The 17,028-nt window shown below is 43.8% G+C and overlaps 1 protein-coding gene across 2 annotated transcripts; it reads right to left on the bottom strand.

Annotated features, from left to right (window-relative positions):
• Positions 1-751: 751 nt before the first annotated feature.
• Positions 752-15,140, bottom strand: LOC308368852 (paired amphipathic helix protein Sin3a-like). 2 transcript variants are annotated; one of them, XM_080843134.1, is made up of 21 exons: positions 14,951-15,140; positions 12,089-12,301; positions 11,626-11,808; positions 11,413-11,519; positions 11,027-11,315; positions 10,555-10,806; positions 10,163-10,315; positions 9,907-10,062; positions 9,649-9,735; positions 9,324-9,442; positions 8,701-8,911; positions 8,460-8,576; positions 8,090-8,328; positions 7,328-7,511; positions 6,238-6,844; positions 5,599-5,768; positions 5,219-5,392; positions 4,643-4,735; positions 4,081-4,175; positions 1,418-1,619; positions 752-1,133 (listed from the first exon to the last, which is right to left on the bottom strand). In XM_080843134.1, the coding sequence occupies exons 2-21, from the start codon at positions 12,269-12,271 to the stop codon at positions 915-917; spliced, it is 3,840 nt and encodes a 1,279-aa protein (XP_080699260.1). In that variant the 5' UTR covers positions 12,272-12,301; positions 14,951-15,140; the 3' UTR covers positions 752-914. The 2 variants fall into 2 exon arrangements, with proteins under 2 accessions (XP_080699260.1, XP_080699261.1); XM_080843135.1 differs by having other exon boundaries at positions 9,649-9,732.
• Between the last annotated feature and the right edge of the window lie 1,888 nt (positions 15,141-17,028).

Below are 17,028 nucleotides of genomic sequence, written 5' to 3'. Positions count from 1 at the left end.
TTGCGCTGGTTGATTGGCGTGGGACACTGACAGTAACTAAAGACATATGCACAAAGGCGGGCAAGAGAGTTTGATTCAGAAGTCAACATTTACAGCCTCTACATAGCTTCACAAAGTTGAGACTGTAGCATGATCTGACACACACACACACACACACACACACACACACGCACGCACACAAAAAAAAAATGCTGTTACAATGAAACAAAACAGTGCATACAGCTCACCCCCCCTCCCCCCGTCCGCATTCGTGACGTGGGACTACAGACATTAAAGAAGGAAACGCTGTCTCTTTGACCTTTGTTTTCCCAAACAGGTAGCTTGTCTGAACCGCTCGTTTTTAGATGTAGTATTGCTAATCTACATTTCTCTTCCTCAAGAACTATGTACAAAAATAAACGAAAGGAAAACCACTCAGTAACAGCATGAGTCAGGAGTGATGGAAAAAGCCTGCATGTGAAAGTCTGCATGTGTTCTGATGGTGAAGTGTCCTTTAGAAGTGCTGAGGTGCACTCAGGAGTAGGCAGCGCCCCCCTGTGGAGCTGGTACTTATGACACACGGCATCCGTGTAGCGTCACAATCACAATCAAATAATACAGGAAGCCAAACCCTCCAGCGCTGTGCAGTGGACCCATACATTGAATTTGTTTGAATTTAGGGAGAATCCAAAACAAAACAAGGGTTGTAAAAGTTTGTCCCCCCCCCCCCCTCTGAACCCGCCCACCCCACCCCTCAAAAAAAAGCCTGCCATTGAAGTTCCAAAGTAAAAAAAAAAAAAAGAAAAAGAAAAGAAACTGAAAATACAGAAAATAAGGTGTAACTTGAGTTCATAAAACTTCCTAATACTTCACATCCATAAAATCTTGTTTTTTTTCGTTTTTAAAAATACTGCCCCTCTGTGGCAGGCTGTGGCTCACGGCGAGTGGTACTTCACGCGGTACTTGTTGACCCCCACGTAGTGCAGGATCTGGGGGTGGCAGGTGGTCTTGCAGGGCAGTAGCCCCTCGCGCCCCTCGCCCATCAGCCACTTGCGGTTGTCGCCGGCCATGTCTGGGGTCACATGCTCCTTCCTCCACTTGTCCAGCCACGCCTGGAACCGCGCGTGCAGACGGGTGCTCACCCGCTCATGAGACTGCGCACACACGCACACACACACAAACAAACAAACAAACAAACAAACAAACACATCAGTGCTTGGACAAAACACAGCTGCTTGTGCACTTTTAATTTTTACCAGACATGCCAATTGGACTTGCTGATGACTTTAATGCAAATATAGTCCCCTAAATACTTTTGCTCTAAGGATTACAACAGTTGAGAGTACCTACGTGTTGTGGCTGTATGACTTGAGGGGGAATTACATTTATTCGGGAAGAGTGATTTTGCAAATGAAAAACTTTTTTTTGTTGGCATTACCTGGTGGGCTCGGAGCAAGGCAGTGCGCCGGTACATGTAATCCTCCGACTTGAAGACGTACACCATCTTGTAAGAGTTGAGCTTGAACATACACTCCATGTTCATGCCGTCGGCCGTCTCTGCGGACTTCTTGGCAGCCTCCTTGGCCTCCCGCTCCTGCAGCTCATGGCCCCGCTGGCACTTCCGGATCCTCCGCAGGTTCCTAATGGAGAGGGGATTACAGACATTTAAAGAAAAGACAAAACAACCAGAGGATGAGTTATTGAGCTCAGCAAAATACCCTTAACTCTCTACTTTACATCAGTCAGAATGAGTGTCTGTTCCAAGTACCAAAGCTCTGCTGTTCCTAGAATATAGACACATTAGGGGGGGGGAAAGCAATTAGCTAAGACAGTTGTTCTACAATAGCTTTGAAGTTGCCGCTGTCAAATCAAATTAACATAACACACCCTTGGCACAATGTAAAAAATATCCTATAGCAATCTAACTCCAGATTCACAAGCATTTTAAAATGCAGTTTGACATCCCGCTTTCATGAAAACTAAATTAAATGTGTACTTACCGCAGGTGAGCGGGGACTGAAACCATGAATCTTATTTTGCATTCAGGGCTCCACTGTAAACTAGCCAATTATGTATTGAAGAATTAGCAAATACTTTTTTTTTTTTTTTTTTTTACATTGTTGCAAAAAGGTCAACAAGCCAGGATACGGGTTGACAAAATTTTGTTGAATTTTGTGAAAATACTTGAAATTGTTTATAAAACCATCATGACCATGCAATGGAGGACTTGAATAATTCCATGAAGCCACTTAGGTTTCCCCATTGCTGGGAAGTGGAGCTTAGCAAACAAAATAAACCATGTGCTGATAAACTGCACTGACTGCAGCAGTCTTGCTAATGGGTTAATATAAAATACACATGAGGAATGGAGAGGAACTACTGTACAGCAAAATGAAGATAACCAACTACTGGTCAGCTTGTCGAGTGAAAACAAATCAAATCAAACAAATTAAAAGAAAATAATAATAAAAAAAAAAAAACAAAGAGGAGAAAAAAAAAAAAAAAAAAAAAAAAAAAAACAACAAGATGGGTTCCAGATGTCAGGACAGCCAAGCTTCGAATTTTGGATGTACAGCTTGTGCGGAGCATGCAAAAATCAACTGAAGTCGAGACATGTAAACACAGGCTTGACCTTTGACACTCTGGTTTACACCAAAGCCCAGAAATCAGAACCAACCCCATGCAATGCGCTCAAATCTCCGGAAAGAAATACACGCACATTTTTGAGAATACAATTTGACCAGCATTTATTGACAAGCCCCTCTCTCAAATACAGATCAGGCAGGGCATGACAGACCATGGCAGTTATCACTCAGCAAGCTGGTCATTCTAACCCACAACAAACAAACAAAACAAAACAAAAGAAAGAAAGAAAATCTTCATCTGGAGAGCAATCTGTCTTGGATACCATTTATAAACAATGCCTGATGCAGTTTCATTGACACATAAATCTTTTAAGATCACAAAACATTTATAACTTTACAAAACGAGTCTAAACACGGATTAAATAAGTCACATACAGAATGCCTCATATGAAAAGAATGACATGGGTATAAAAAGGGCACCAATGAGAAAGAGACTGGACAAAAACATCCTGGGCTTGCAAGAACAACATCTTTCAGACTTTTTAAGCTTCTCATCAAGCCCTTTGATAAAAAGATTTAACCCCCCCTCCCTCCCACCCACCAAAAATAATATCAGGGTATTTGAGGCCCAAAGAAAGTGAGGCTGTCCTCCATAGCCTTCATGATTGATTATCCTGCAAAGCCTTGCCAGGAGACAGCATACAAATGCAAACGTCAACTTAAAAAATGATCAGCATTACAACTTCTTATCACTGACCCCAATCATCATGGTCGTCCTCTTTTAATCACTGAATGACATAAAATAATAAAAGAGTAAAAATCACTTCTTTGTGGACTTTTTTAAAAATCTCAAATAAATAATGATTCCCCCACGAGTACAATCTTTGGGAGAGGAAGAAAAAAAATAAAAATATAACAAACAAATTTACACACACGTACAGAGTGGAAGATTCACAAACATGGTGAGCTGTTTTGTCCCGTCCCCTGAGCCGATGCATAAATAAATATGTCCCCCATTGTGGAGTGCGTGCTCTAATAAAGTGCGATCAAAATGACAGGGGGGCCAGGTCTGCAGCTCAGTATTTCAAGTGGGTGCTGTCGAGACATGGAACAAAACGGAACAGGACAAAAAAAAAAAAAGGGTGCCTCTCGAAAAAAAGAAAAGTGAGACACAAACCCACAAAAAAATGACCACTTGACATTGTCTTTGAACTTAAAAGGTTCTGTTACTAGGATTCTGTCAGTCAGCCCGTACAAATCCTGGACACTAGACCCTCTGACATTCCTCTGGCAAAAGGTATGAAAAGAACAGAGTGTACAGCTAAAAACGGACTAAGAGGGGGCTGTGGAAAGCACTGGGAGATACAAACAAACAAACAAACAGGCAAAAAGGGGATTCAGACTATTTATTCGTCTACTGTGGGTGAAGGGGTGGTGGTAAGGGGGTGGGGGGGGGGAGAACAGGGTATAGGGGTTTGCGCCTCGTGAAGACTGGCACAAGGAGAGGAAGCCTCACCTGGGCAGGAACACAGGCTTCTGAGCGAGGTGCTCCCGTAGCTCAGGGGAGGTGGAGTCGGAGTTCAGGTAGCGGTCCACGTAGTCCGACCAGCGCTGCAAAACCAGAGCCAGAGGGAACACGGAGTCAAAAACACCAGCATGCTTCTAAAACACAGCAGTGTGCTCGCACTGACCCGTATCTGCAAAAGACTTGTTGTCATGGCCACACAAACATCCAAGCCTTCACAACTGATTCATCTCAGTGGCATACCAGGCAATCAGACCAATCAAACATCAGCAGCCCTGGCTGAACATGCAATCCTTCTCTAGAGTTCATGTCTGTGCTGTGGACCCATGTGGCTGTGCAACTCTGCAGGCTTCTCATTCTTTGCTTGACTCGCATTAGGTTTGTCAGAGTTAGAGCGCTAGAATGTGTGCCTGCACCGGAACATTCTTAACTTCCAGTCAGAGGGCGTGACCACCTTCAATCAAAGCTACCACCAACAATGCTAATGGTGCAGTGTATTGTAAAGGTGTAAAGTGATAGTTGTGGAGGCGGTTGCACGGGCGTCAGGCTTTACCTCGGCCTCTGCGGGTTCGTCTGAATTGTCCTCCTCCGTGTCCAGGAGCTCCACAGCCAGCTGGATATTCCCTCTGCTCTTCTGGAAGTTCAACTGCACAACAAAATACAACCCAACATCACTCTCGGCAGAGTAGCCAGAAAACCACCATATTGTTTGGCCTGTATAGCTTGAATAGCACAGTCTGGCTTTGTCTTCTAGCAGATGTATACTATAAATGAACATATGGTAATGTGAATGCTTTAAATTTATGGCTTTTGTTTTCCCCTTACAGCAGCATCTACCCTGGAATTTCTACGGTCCTTGTTTTCAAAATCAAATCACTGAGCGGCACAAGGATAAATTACAAGCAGGGTTTCCACGTACTTCAGCTCCCTTCTGCCTGTGTGCCAAAATTGCCACGTCAAGTTTATGTAAATAGAAAAAAAAAACAACATCTAGATTTAAAAGTAAAAAGGTGAATAGAACAGAAACCTTAATTCAGCTCATCTAACAATAAGCCATTATCAGCCTTGAAGTAGCTGCACGTGTGAGTCTGGGCTGGCTGAGGTGGAGTAGGCTGTAGAGACTGTGTACCTTGAAGCAGTTCTCATCGGACATGGTCTGCTCAGCCTTGCGCTGGTAGGCGCCCTCTGCGGTGGCGCGGGAGGTCTGGGTGGCCAGCGGGCCGCCGGTGGCCCTGCTGCCGCACTCGCTTAGGTACAGCTCCGTCACCTGCACGCAGATCTCATCGCTCACAATGTGCTGGAGCTGAGGAGGAGATATAAACATCAACGCGCGTTAGCAGGACATGTTACAGACAATCCTCTCAACACTGAAACACCCACAGCTTCAATATCAGTATGTGATGGATTTCTGCGTTCACTGACGCAGTGGCCAATGCATTTTAAAGTACATGTGAATGCCTTGTTTGAGATTTGCTGCAGTGGGGAGAGAGGCCCAACAGTGACACACACCTGCCTGACGATGCTCTGGATGAGCTTGTCCATGGTGAAAGCAATGTAGGCGTGGATGGTGAACATCTCCCTCAGCGAGTCTTCATACTGGGATGCCTCCATGTTGCCATCCAACAGGTTGCGCACCATCTCCAGGAAGGCTGAGTAGTACTCCTCCACCTCAATGTCCACTGCAGGCAGGGAAAGACACGGTCAGTTCAAGCCCTGTTGCATTGGGTCTAACTTGCTTATTGTTGGCAAAAAACACATTCTTGATATTTCAATTATGAATTAACTTCCTACGTCATAAAAAAAAGTCATCCCTGAAATTATTTTAGAAGTCTGACCTTCAAATCCAACTAGCAGTGAAACAGGCCAAAATAATATCATAAGCACATTGAAACATAATAAAAATGTTCTACGGTGCACCCCAACAGCCAAAGCAAATTTGGAACAAAGTTTTTCTCTCAGCAACTCAGCTTAAGGGAGATGTTAGATGCACGACCTTCAAATCCAACTGGCAGGCCAACAAGATACCATAAGCACATTGAAACATAATATAAACGTTCTACAGTGCAGATGTTTTTCTCTCAGCAACTCAGCTAAAGGGAGTTGTTAATGACGAACACCAGAAGTGTGAGATGCAGCTTAGAGACTCACTGGGCTCCTTGAGGCGCAGCTGGATGGCGGGGCTGTCTCCTTTCTCCCGGCGCAGGCCAAGCACCTCCCGCTCCCAGGCCCTCTCACGCGAATCCTCCTCGATCTGCCGCTCCGCCTGGTTGTAGATGCGCAGCAGTCGCGCACACAGGATCTGGTGCAGCCGCAGGAACACATACCAGTTGTTGTTGGCGTAGAGCAGGTTGTAGGCGTCGTCGCAGTTACTGCCAGTGCCACGTTGGGTGGCCGCGCTGCTGCTGCCGAACAGCAGTTTGGAGCGCTGGCCCGCGCCCGATGCTGCCGTGCCGTTGGGCCTCTTGGCGGCGCCATCTTCGCCCGCCTCGCCGTCCTCTTCTTCTTCCTCCTCCTCCTCTTCCTCGGCGTCCGAGAGCTCGCCGCGGCGTGCGAAGAGCATGTCGGGCAGGAAGTGGTAGATGACCTGCTTGATCTTGTGCTTGTCGTCCTTCTGGATGCCAGCCTGCCGTTTGACGTGGTGGATGATGAGGCCGGCGGCGTCCTCCAGGATGTGGCCGTCCTCGTAGGGCAGGGTCATGTGCGGGCCGCTGGGGGGCGGAGTGGGGCCGCCCTCCTCAGACCCTTGCTCCTGCCGCTTGGGGGAGAAGGGAAGACAACAGACATTAATCTACATAATTCCATGAAGCGTTTCTCAGATGATACTTGGATGAAACGGAAAGGAGTACATCATGGAGTAGAATAGTTGCTTAACGGGAAGTTTTTCCTTGCAAGAAGTCCCAACAGGAGCAATACAACAGACCAAGCCAATAGATACAATCTCCCACACCTACAAACTTTCTTAAAATAGTTTAAAAAACAGCTGCAAGGGAAAAAACAACAAAACATAATTCATACATACACAGATAGCAACTCAAGCTTAAATATTTGTTTCCTGTTAGGCAATCCCTGTTGTAATGCAACCCGACAATAATAAACACTGACAGTAGTTTTGTTTTAGTCTACCGCTCTGCGCAGACAAATTGCCTCACAGTTTGAATGACATCATGAAGTGTGAAAAACTGGTGGCACTGCTGGTGCCAAAGAAAGCGTTTCATCATGCTTCCTCCGAGTCCCTTACCTCATCGTACAGAGTCTCAATTTCATTGAGCAGCGTTTTGGAGCGGAACACCTTGGTGTCATTCTGTTTGAAGTTAATGCCCTGGTGGTCCAGAGACTTCAGGTAATACTTCTCATTCTGGTCCCTCCAGATCTTGTTGAAGCCTCTCTGAGCTTCCCGCCATTCCTCCTCTTTTATCTTTAGCCTGGGGACAAACATGAGGCAACACACATATGAAATCAAACATGTCACTCACCAGTGCGCCTGCCAAAACACTCCCCCTAGTGGCCACACTTTTCTATTTGAAGCACTTTTCAGTCAGCATATTGCAGAGTGAGGTTTGGCTTTGTGGTCCGTGGTTGAAAACGAAAACAAACTAAAGTTTGCTGATTGTTTTTTGTATTCATTATTTGAAGGAGTGACACCATGATATTTCTCTGAATTGTATAGATTTCCTCACACAAACAGTATACCTGACTACAATGTGTAAAAGTGATGTTTAAAAAGTGGGATGCATGATATGGAAAAAGGAAAAAAAAAACATATAAAAGCTCTCATAAACATAAATGACCACCAGGTCGTAAATGGGAAAACTTCTAAACGATTGAGTGAGCTAAATCTTGTTAAAGCACTAAGCATATTACAGCTCCATGCCTCAGATCACAGAAGAGCGCTGTTATTTACTGTAAAGAAAACTGTACATATTCAACACCCTGGTGTGTTAGCAGCGTATCAAATAGGTGTCGGGTCACAGACTGCCACTCTAACTTGACTGACGCTCACCTTTTCAGCACAATGGGGACGGAGACTGCTGGGTTCCTCTTGAGGCCGTCGATGATGTCCGGAGCCTTGTCCCCATATATCCTCTGGATAGCCTTGCGGTGGATCACCTCAGAGGTGCCACCCATGGTGTTGTCCAGCCTGAACTTGGCCTGCTCTTCAGCAGACATGCGGGACAACTTCTTCTGCACACTCTCAAGGACACGGATGGTGGCCAGGTTGGTCTCCAGCACAACATCCAACTACGGGAATGCAAAGATGTGCGGGGAAACAAAAAGCATTTTGTAATCCATTTACAAATCCATTGTAATTCATACATTTATAGCTATTGTTCATTCACAAATTATTAAAGTTGTTAATGTGAAGCTCTCACCTCAAAACGCTCATCCTCACATCTATATATGTGTTCCTCATACTGGGTCTTCTTGGAGCTTACAAAAGTAGAATCTTCAGACCAGGAAGGAAAGGACACCCACGTGTCATTAAGCACCTACAACCAGTCACAGGAGAAATTGTTAAAACTTAAATAGAAGTTGTAAAAAAATATTAAAAGCAACAGCAAAATACATCCTCCAGAATGATAAGGAGCAAACAAGTCTCCGAGTCGCGCTCACCTCTTTACATAGTGGGGTCCTGCCTGTGCATTTGGGCTGCTGGTAACTTTTGGGCAGTGCTCTGTAACTTGAGCCCAGTCTCTTGCAGGAAGCATAATCTATCTCCATGGCGATGCCCTCGGTGGCCCGCTCCTTGGGAAAGCTCTCGATGTGTGTCGATTCTTTGTAGCCAAGGAAGTTTTTGAACCAGGTGAAAAGTTCTGGGAATTTCCTGAGGGGATAATTATGAGCGTTTACTTCAGCTGAAAAGAATAACATTCCCACTGGCCAAGCCAGAACATAGTATGCACTTTATAGGCATACAGAAGACACGTCACTATGTTTTTATTCATATGTTTTTATGCATATTCGCAAGTGATCAAAAATCCAGAAGAATAGTAGGCCTATGCAGCCTACTGATGAGTCAATTATACAAATGGGACAGTGTTTTTTTTTTTTTTACCTTTAATAAACAACACTTCCAACCATCACATCACATTCCCATAGAGGGATGAATGACCAAAAGTTACATGCACTTTCTAGGCATGTAACAACACTTCCAACCATCACATTACATTCCCATAGAGGGATGAATGACCAAAAGTTACATGCACTTTCTAGGCATGCTACTCGTGAACGCTCACCCCAAGAAGGGCACCACCAGCTGGACCAGCTCTGCTCGAGCGATGACCTCCTGGTTGAAGAGGACCAGGCAGCGCAGGAAGTTTTCATAGGCCTCCGTGCTGCGCAAGGCTTTCCGCACCTTAAAAGAACAATCAGTTATACAGCATTACTCTCTCAATTTCTCTCACTTAACACCCTAAAGCCACATTTAAAAAAGGTCAATTAAATACAGCTCTTTGGGGCAAGACAAATATTTGCTTGCTATAAAACTGAAATTAGCTAGGTGAGTCCAACGGCAGTGATGATGTAAACAGGGACGATGTAAACAGGGACGTTCTAACTCACCTTCTCAAAGAACATGGACTCGGTTCCTCCACCAAGTTTGCTCGCCTCTGCCAACTGATGGTCTTTCCCGAAATACTTTGGTTTCTTCTGCAAAAAAGTTTTTAATTGATGATCAGTTTGGAATATTAGTGCAGCTAATTGCTTTTTTTTTTTTATACCTGCACAATGCTCAGGTAAATCTGGACAGCATGGATAATTATACTATGAGAAATAACATACAAAGGCACTAGCGGCCATTAATGAGACCGTGCCCCATACCTTAACAGGGGGCGTGGATGGGGGCCCGGCATGCCTTCTAATCGGACAGCCATTCTGACTGAACCTTTGCTTGCTGTTCAGCTGGGGCCTCTTCACTGTCCCACCATGATCATTCCTCACAGACTCGGCCTTCTCCGCAGTCGTCTTGCTCAGCAGCTGAAAGAAAGGAAAAGTTTGTGTTAAAATATATATATACATGATCAGTATTTCAACAGAACAAAAACAGACATCTTCTGCTGTCTGTATATCCACTCACAGCTGAACTGTTGGCATCAGGTAAGAACTGGCCAAACTCTGAGAGCAGATCCTCCTGGTTCTTAAAGAGACGGGCCACTTGGGCATACACTTCCTGCTCTGTGAGTGCGGGAGTGTAGTTCCCACCAGCCTCCTTAGCATTGCGCTGCTCCTTCTGCAAAGGGAAAACATGACATCACATTCAAATACATTATACAGATAATCTCATACAGAATAAGACAAAACCTAGATGAAACAGTTGTGCATGGAGGCTAACTAATCAGACATCATCCAACATTCCATCAGCAGATAAATAATAATAATTCATTTTATTTTTAACACACTTTTCATTCAAAAGAATCTCAGAGTGCCTGAGATCTAGAGATCTATGTCTTCTTTGTAAGTCGTCCTCACCTGATAAGTATGCAGAATCTCAAGGAAGGCTTTGTAGATGTCTGGCTGGCCTTGGAAGCGGTTCTTGATCTTGTTGACGTAGTTGATGGCATGGTTGAACTCCACCGGCTGGTTGTTCTGCAGGGGCGGGGCACTTGCTGGTGTGCTGCTGACTGGCGTGTGGGGCTGGACCGAGGGGGAGCGCGGAGACGCATAGGAAGGGATGGACGGGTTGGGCTGACTGGTCGGGGTCAAGGCTGGAGACTGCATGGGCTGTGGGAAAAACATACAGCTCAGACACTTCCTAATGGCTCGTAAAACTGTCAAGCTCTAGCACGAATATGTCATGATTTAAGAGTCAGGTCACATAAAGTAAGGCTAGGGGTGATAATCCTTTCGACATCATCCTTAAACGTAAGCATTTCTGCACACTGCTTCCTTTTCTCAAAGGCCATAAATATGATGTTGAAGTGCAGTGAAGTTGGCTATTAACCTTGCTGATTTTGGCTGGAGCTGGCTGGCCAGTGACGGTAGTGGCAGCGGCGGTGGTGGTGGTGGGAGTGGGCTGCTGGGGCTGGTGCTGGGGGGGCAGAATGTTCTGCACTGATATCCCATGGGGTGTGATGTGGTGAATCTGACCAGGGGTGGTCACATTAACCAGGTCATTGGTCTGCACCTCGATCTTGTAGCCAGGGGGCAGGAAAGTGTTGAACCCCATGATGAGGTCCGGGTGTCCCTTGAAGAGCTGGGACACTCTGCTGATCACTCCGGGAGTGTCAATGCTAGACCAACACAAACAAAGCACAGGTGTGATGAATGGCATGGTTATAGAATGCATTGGAGTGACAGTTAAAAAATATCTCTCTGACATATACTCACCTTTGAGACTTGAACTCCTTCATTATATCAAGAAAGTCGTTATAGACTTGAGGCTGATTTCCAAACTGTAACTTCACCTGGTCCAGGTAGGACAGAGCATCCTCGACCTAAGACGGGGTAAACACAATATTCATTTAAGAACTCAACAAAAAACTGTAGCATGGGATGCGTGAAAAGTTGAAAATGTTGCATTTTCTGAAGTGGCCAGCTGACCTTGAGTCTCTGGAACTGCTGCTGGCCGCCCTGTATAGGAGCTGAGGAGGCTGGGGGGTGATGGGGTGCTGGGCCCACCGCAGGCCCCTGGGGATGGACTGCAGGGGTGTGGTGGTGTGGCCCACTGTGGACTGCTGGGCTACTGGTGTGACCATGACTGCCTGAACTCTGGGCCATTGGAACCTTTAAGGGGAACAAAAGCACACAGACAGGGTTACAAACGTTGTCCAGAATGCAGTTGTAATATGATCGGATGAGATGTACAAGTAAATGACATGTGTTAAACTATTTTAAATAGAGAAAGAAAACTATTAATCAAAAACAGATGATGTCCACAATCTGACCCTGCATCTTTGGTATCAGTTACTGAATAATTCTGCATAGACCTGAAAGTCAACAGGGACCGTAACTTACAACATAACTATATTAATCTATGAATTCAGAGGCTCTTGGCAGTGCATACCTGATACCCGTGAGGGACGGAATACTGCATGCCAGAGGACGGTTGCATGTTGTCTGAAACCGCCTCGTACAGAGCTGTTGCTGGGGCTAGGACACGATGTTGGAATCCGTCAGTACTACCAGGGAGTCGACGCTGTTGAGACGCAAAAACAGTTGTGTCCTGTTCCTCCAAGCGTCGCTTCATGGTGTGCTCATGCTCTACAAACTGTGAAATCTAAAAGATGGCACACTAGGGGTTAAACACAGTACAGATAGAAGCTACGTTAAGGCAGTGTTTTCAATGTCACTGATACAACAGCAGAGCATAAAAACAAAGTACACAAAAAAAAAAGCAATACACTTAACACAGACCACGGCACAATGCAATCGATATGTTTAATATACTCCAATAACTACGGAGCGAGCACCCAGCTTTCATTTCTTATTTAAGGAAAGTTCATTAACATCACGTATGAAAGCGTATCGGCTAAAAAAAACCCTATTGCTATGTTCATGACACGTCGGAAGAATACAAGCTCCAACTCAGACAAAATAATTTGAATGCATGGCCGGATCGGATTTTTTTCTCGGAAACTCGTGTGGAAATTCAGTGTCCTCAACTTGACATCACAACAGCTACAATCACGGGGGCCTAATATGACAAACGCTATTTAATCACTTTTCTCAGTCATTTACTGGTGTATGCGATATGTTTGCATTCTTAATATATTAAAGTTGCCAGCGTTACAATTTATTTTTTTACAATAGCCAAATAAATATTAGTCCACTAATCCAATCTAGCTCCATTGATTTGACCATGATTGGCTATTGATATGATGGCGAAAAAATACTAATGTAAGGTTAACGTAGGGTTCTTCTAGGGTCTTGCAGGTGAGACGGCAGATGTTGCTGTGGGCATCCATATTGTTTTCCTAGTTGATCAGGTGAATGCATGTTTGTCAGAAGTAGAAAGTTCGCAAATTTGGTTTACAGAGTCTACCGTCGTCTTGAACGCAGCATAAGAATGACTGACAACACAGCCACGTGATACAAACATCTAGAACAAAAACGTTTGTTAACAGTTAGTTAACAACTAAATCGTCAGGGCGCTAGCGTTGAGATGCAATGTGAACCAAATTGACTCTCAGATCAACTTCTCATAATATTAAGTTAAGAGACTTCCTAAGAGCGTGAGTATTTTGACAGCTGTCATCGTGTTCACATTAAGGCATCGATGGCTGTGCAACGACTATTTGCATTCGAGCAATTACTGTTAGCTAACGCCATATACAACGTCAATAAAACCTTTCCAAAAGCCAAGCTGGTCGACCCGCTCGTTTTTTTTCCTTCTGTAAAAGTTAGCAGGGCATATACATACCGTTACCTTTGGCTTAATAAAACGTGCTTTTAATTAACTAACATCAAAAGGAATCTGATATAATTTCACATAGCGAACTATAAATAAGCTACTGATAATTATATAATTATCGTTACCTGACGTTATGGACACGTTAGCTAGCGTCAGCTAACAATAATGTGGGCTTAACCTTAGCTATCCTAGCTAACCAAATCATTTATTTTCATGGCTCTGACGCTAAACGTTTAGCTCCGTTTTAGAGGTCGCTACTGCTAGTTACACCAATGAAACAGAGTTGAACACGACAGAGGTAACGTTTACATTTGTTTTATTATCCGTCTTCTGTGGGTAAGAAAAACAACCAGAACTGGCGCTAGTGCTAACTAATAACATTGCGAATCCGCGTGCAGTTTGTCCTGGTAGAAGCTCACTGGTGTTAACGCTTCCGCAAACTCAACTACATAGCTAGCTAGCATGTTAGCTACGGGTTTTCAAAAAGTTAGATAACGACACTGCAGTTTATTGTGTGAAATCAAATGAATTGCCAGCTTAGATAACGATAATGGGAACTGGCGTAGTTACTACTCTGCAACATATTGTATAGTACTCGAGAAAAACCATCAGACGGGGTTGCAGGGTAACGTTACAGTAAATCGCCAAACCAACGAATGCATTTGTCTGCACACCCCTCCCCCTCTGCTTTGAGGCCTGTGCAAAGCTGGCAACCACATCGCAAGCGCCGAACTCGAGGTGAATGTAAACAGCGTCTAACCATCAAGGGTAACGCAAATAAGCCAGCTCACCAACTATCTACATGTCTTGCAAACAATAAGAGATAATGTTAAAAAATGTGAGTTTGTGAATTAAATGTTCCCATAAAAGTTTGTATTTGTCAGCCCGCCAATATTATTAGCATTTCTGAACCAATGAACACATCAGGCGTCCGCAGGAATATTCGGTCCTGTGCATGGCTAACATTAGCTGCCTAGTTAGCAAAGAAACAACAAAGCTAGCTGGGTAGCTAACGGTAACGTCCAACTGTTTAATTGCACATCATTTTTTTTCCCCATCACGCACGTTAAAACTTTCAGAAGCTAACTACGAGTGTTTCTTTAAAGAACAAGCCATCACTTGAGGAATCATTTTCGACTAATCGAACAACTTAACGTGAGAACACTTTTTCACTGATCCATGCATTGCTTCTGTCATTGCTAACGTCAGCTACCTAGCACCGTTTTATGCGTCCAACCAGCTTCTGTTGCAAGATGTGTCAGTTAGCAGAGCATTTTCAGCTTAGCACAGCTGTTAGCTTCATAGCTAACATTACACGGGAAACACTCTCTGAACCGTCTTGTGATGTACATGCACACACTTCGATGCCAAGAGGAAGATTTGCGAAATTCAGTTATTTGCCAATAACTACGTGTCATGCCTATTTTCACAAAATACTCATTGCGTAGTTTTCCAGCGAACTGTTTTATACGCAAGCTAAAGTTAGCCAGCAGCAAGTATTCTAAGAAAACTCACCTCGCAACACTGCGATCCGAAGAACCAAAGTCCTGGCCAAACTGCGTTTTTTCTTAAAACAAGTCGATGCGTAAAGATCGTTCATTAATATCGCCGATGAATGTTTACTCCTTCACTCATCCAAAAAAAATAGGAAAACTGTACCTATCACCAGATAACGCGCCAGACACCAAATTCACTGCTAGCTATGTTGCTAATTGGCTAGCACTGGAAAACAACCTCTGATGGTCGCGTTCCCACAACGAGAGGCGTGGCTCTGGAAGAGCATATTGTTACCGCCCATTGACATTTTAAATGCTCAAAGAAGTCAGGTTTAACAGTCCATAGGAACTACAGTGCCTTTCTATCTGCAATGGCCATAAGACTTGTATTCAATGCGTGTCCTGCTATATCTTATAATTACGATGTGCACGATTGGACAATATATGAAGTAGGCTATAGAAAACGTCGATTGACTGGTCTATTTGTTTTGTTTTCCTCGTGTCGTTTCATCTCATCTCAGGTGCACGTTCCAAGTCCATATGCAGTTTGAAGTCAGTCGTCAAGAGACCAGCTATGGGTCAATAAATGCGATTTGTGGTTCATTTAACGCATTCAGGTATGAGGTCTTTCTATAATTATGAATACATCGAAAGTACATACGTTCATAGCCATCAATGATCAGATGCTACAATGGTAGGCCTTAGCCTACAGTAGATATTTCATGCTTTGACACCTGAAACAGGGTTCGGCTCTTTCCAAGAAGGGTAAGGGATGGGTTATGCAGATGCAAGGCTAAGGTGTTATGTTTGTGGTTGTCTTATTCATAGACTTTCAAGAGGCTAGAGGGAGAGACATCCAATAATCAGGTAGACTTATATTTGCCTATATATTTTAATCCTAGGTTTATACGTTGATGTTGAAAAAAAAAAAAGTCTGCTGGCCCAATACTTGGGTGGAGTAGCCTATTGTAGCTTTTTAACTATCCTAGCTATCTCTAGTTTTAGGGAACTATTTGACTGTTAATATGTAAATATAAAGCTTCACAGGAAATCTGAGGGTTTCTAACTTTACCTATCATCATTGTATAGTTTGTAAGTTAAACTTAGCAGACTGTGACCTCAACTAGACAACCATAGTAACCAGAAAACCAGAACAGAGGCATCCCTCTCTACCTTTTTTAAGAAGCTCTTGAAGACCCAATTCTTCAGAGAGCACCTTCTTTCCTTTCTTGCACTTCCTCTCCCTTCCTCTTCCTTCCTCTACCTCTCCTTATATTTCCTCTAATACTATCTCCTCTAACTACGACCTAACTGGCACTTACAGTAGTTACATTCCTGCACTTTTTATTCCTTAGGCCTATGTAAAGTAGTTTTGAATTGTTACACTAGGTCTCTATTGCTCGTAGCTTGATTGTTTTCTCCTTTTTTAGTCACTTGGATAAAAGTCTCTGCTAAATGACTAAATGTAAATGTCCTGTAGTGAATGAAGGGGGAGAAGGTCCTTCTAAAACACATTCATTCTTGTGATTCCCATGGCAACTGTGTCAGAAGATTATAGGATCACACTTTATTTAGGCCCCTACAGACTATCTGCAGATGCTCAGATTATAACAAGCTCTCTATTAGAACTCTACACTACAGTACATTTTATGGTTAAGGTTAGGGGTTGGGTTTGGTTAAGGTGATTTCCAGTGAACAAAGACGGACTGAACTTGAATTTCAACAAACCATCTGTAAAGTCTCTGTAGGCGGACTATCCAATAAAAGTGTTACCGATTATCGTTTAAAACTAGGTTGCCAGGGGATCGATAAACAATTCGACTTAAACGCTTAGTGCCATTCCCGCATGACCCCATAACACTACATTAACAGTCAATAAATAGTTTTTACTGTGAATGAGGTATTTGTGTGTGTGTATGGGGATGGAGTCTACTATTTTTACTTGAAATACCCATCCATACTTCAAACAACTTTTAATGGTTCTCGTCATAGTAGTGTTCGCACCACAACTACATGGCATTTAGTTTTACCAAAGTTTTTGCAGCCTCCCTTATAGCGTCTCTGGTTTTACGTGACATGATGACGTAACGTTGAATA

The sequence above is a fragment of the Sprattus sprattus genome, assembly GCF_963457725.1.
Source record: "Sprattus sprattus genome assembly, chromosome: 8".
Lineage (NCBI taxonomy): Eukaryota > Metazoa > Chordata > Actinopteri > Clupeiformes > Clupeidae > Sprattus > Sprattus sprattus.
This window is presented reverse-complemented; position numbering and strand designations above follow the sequence as displayed.

Bases quoted from the DNA above. Each gene is read 5' to 3' on its own strand.
- LOC308368852 (XM_080843134.1), bottom strand. From the start codon at position 12,271: ATGAAGCGACGCTTGGAGGAACAGGACACAACTGTTTTTGCGTCTCAA. The intron at 10,316-10,554 runs GTGAGGACGACT...TTCCCTTTGCAG, and splicing joins AGATTCTGCATACTTATCAG to AAGGAGCAGCGCAATGCTAA. The intron at 9,736-9,906 runs GTATGGGGCACG...ACTTTTTTGCAG, and splicing joins CATCCACGCCCCCTGTTAAG to AAGAAACCAAAGTATTTCGG.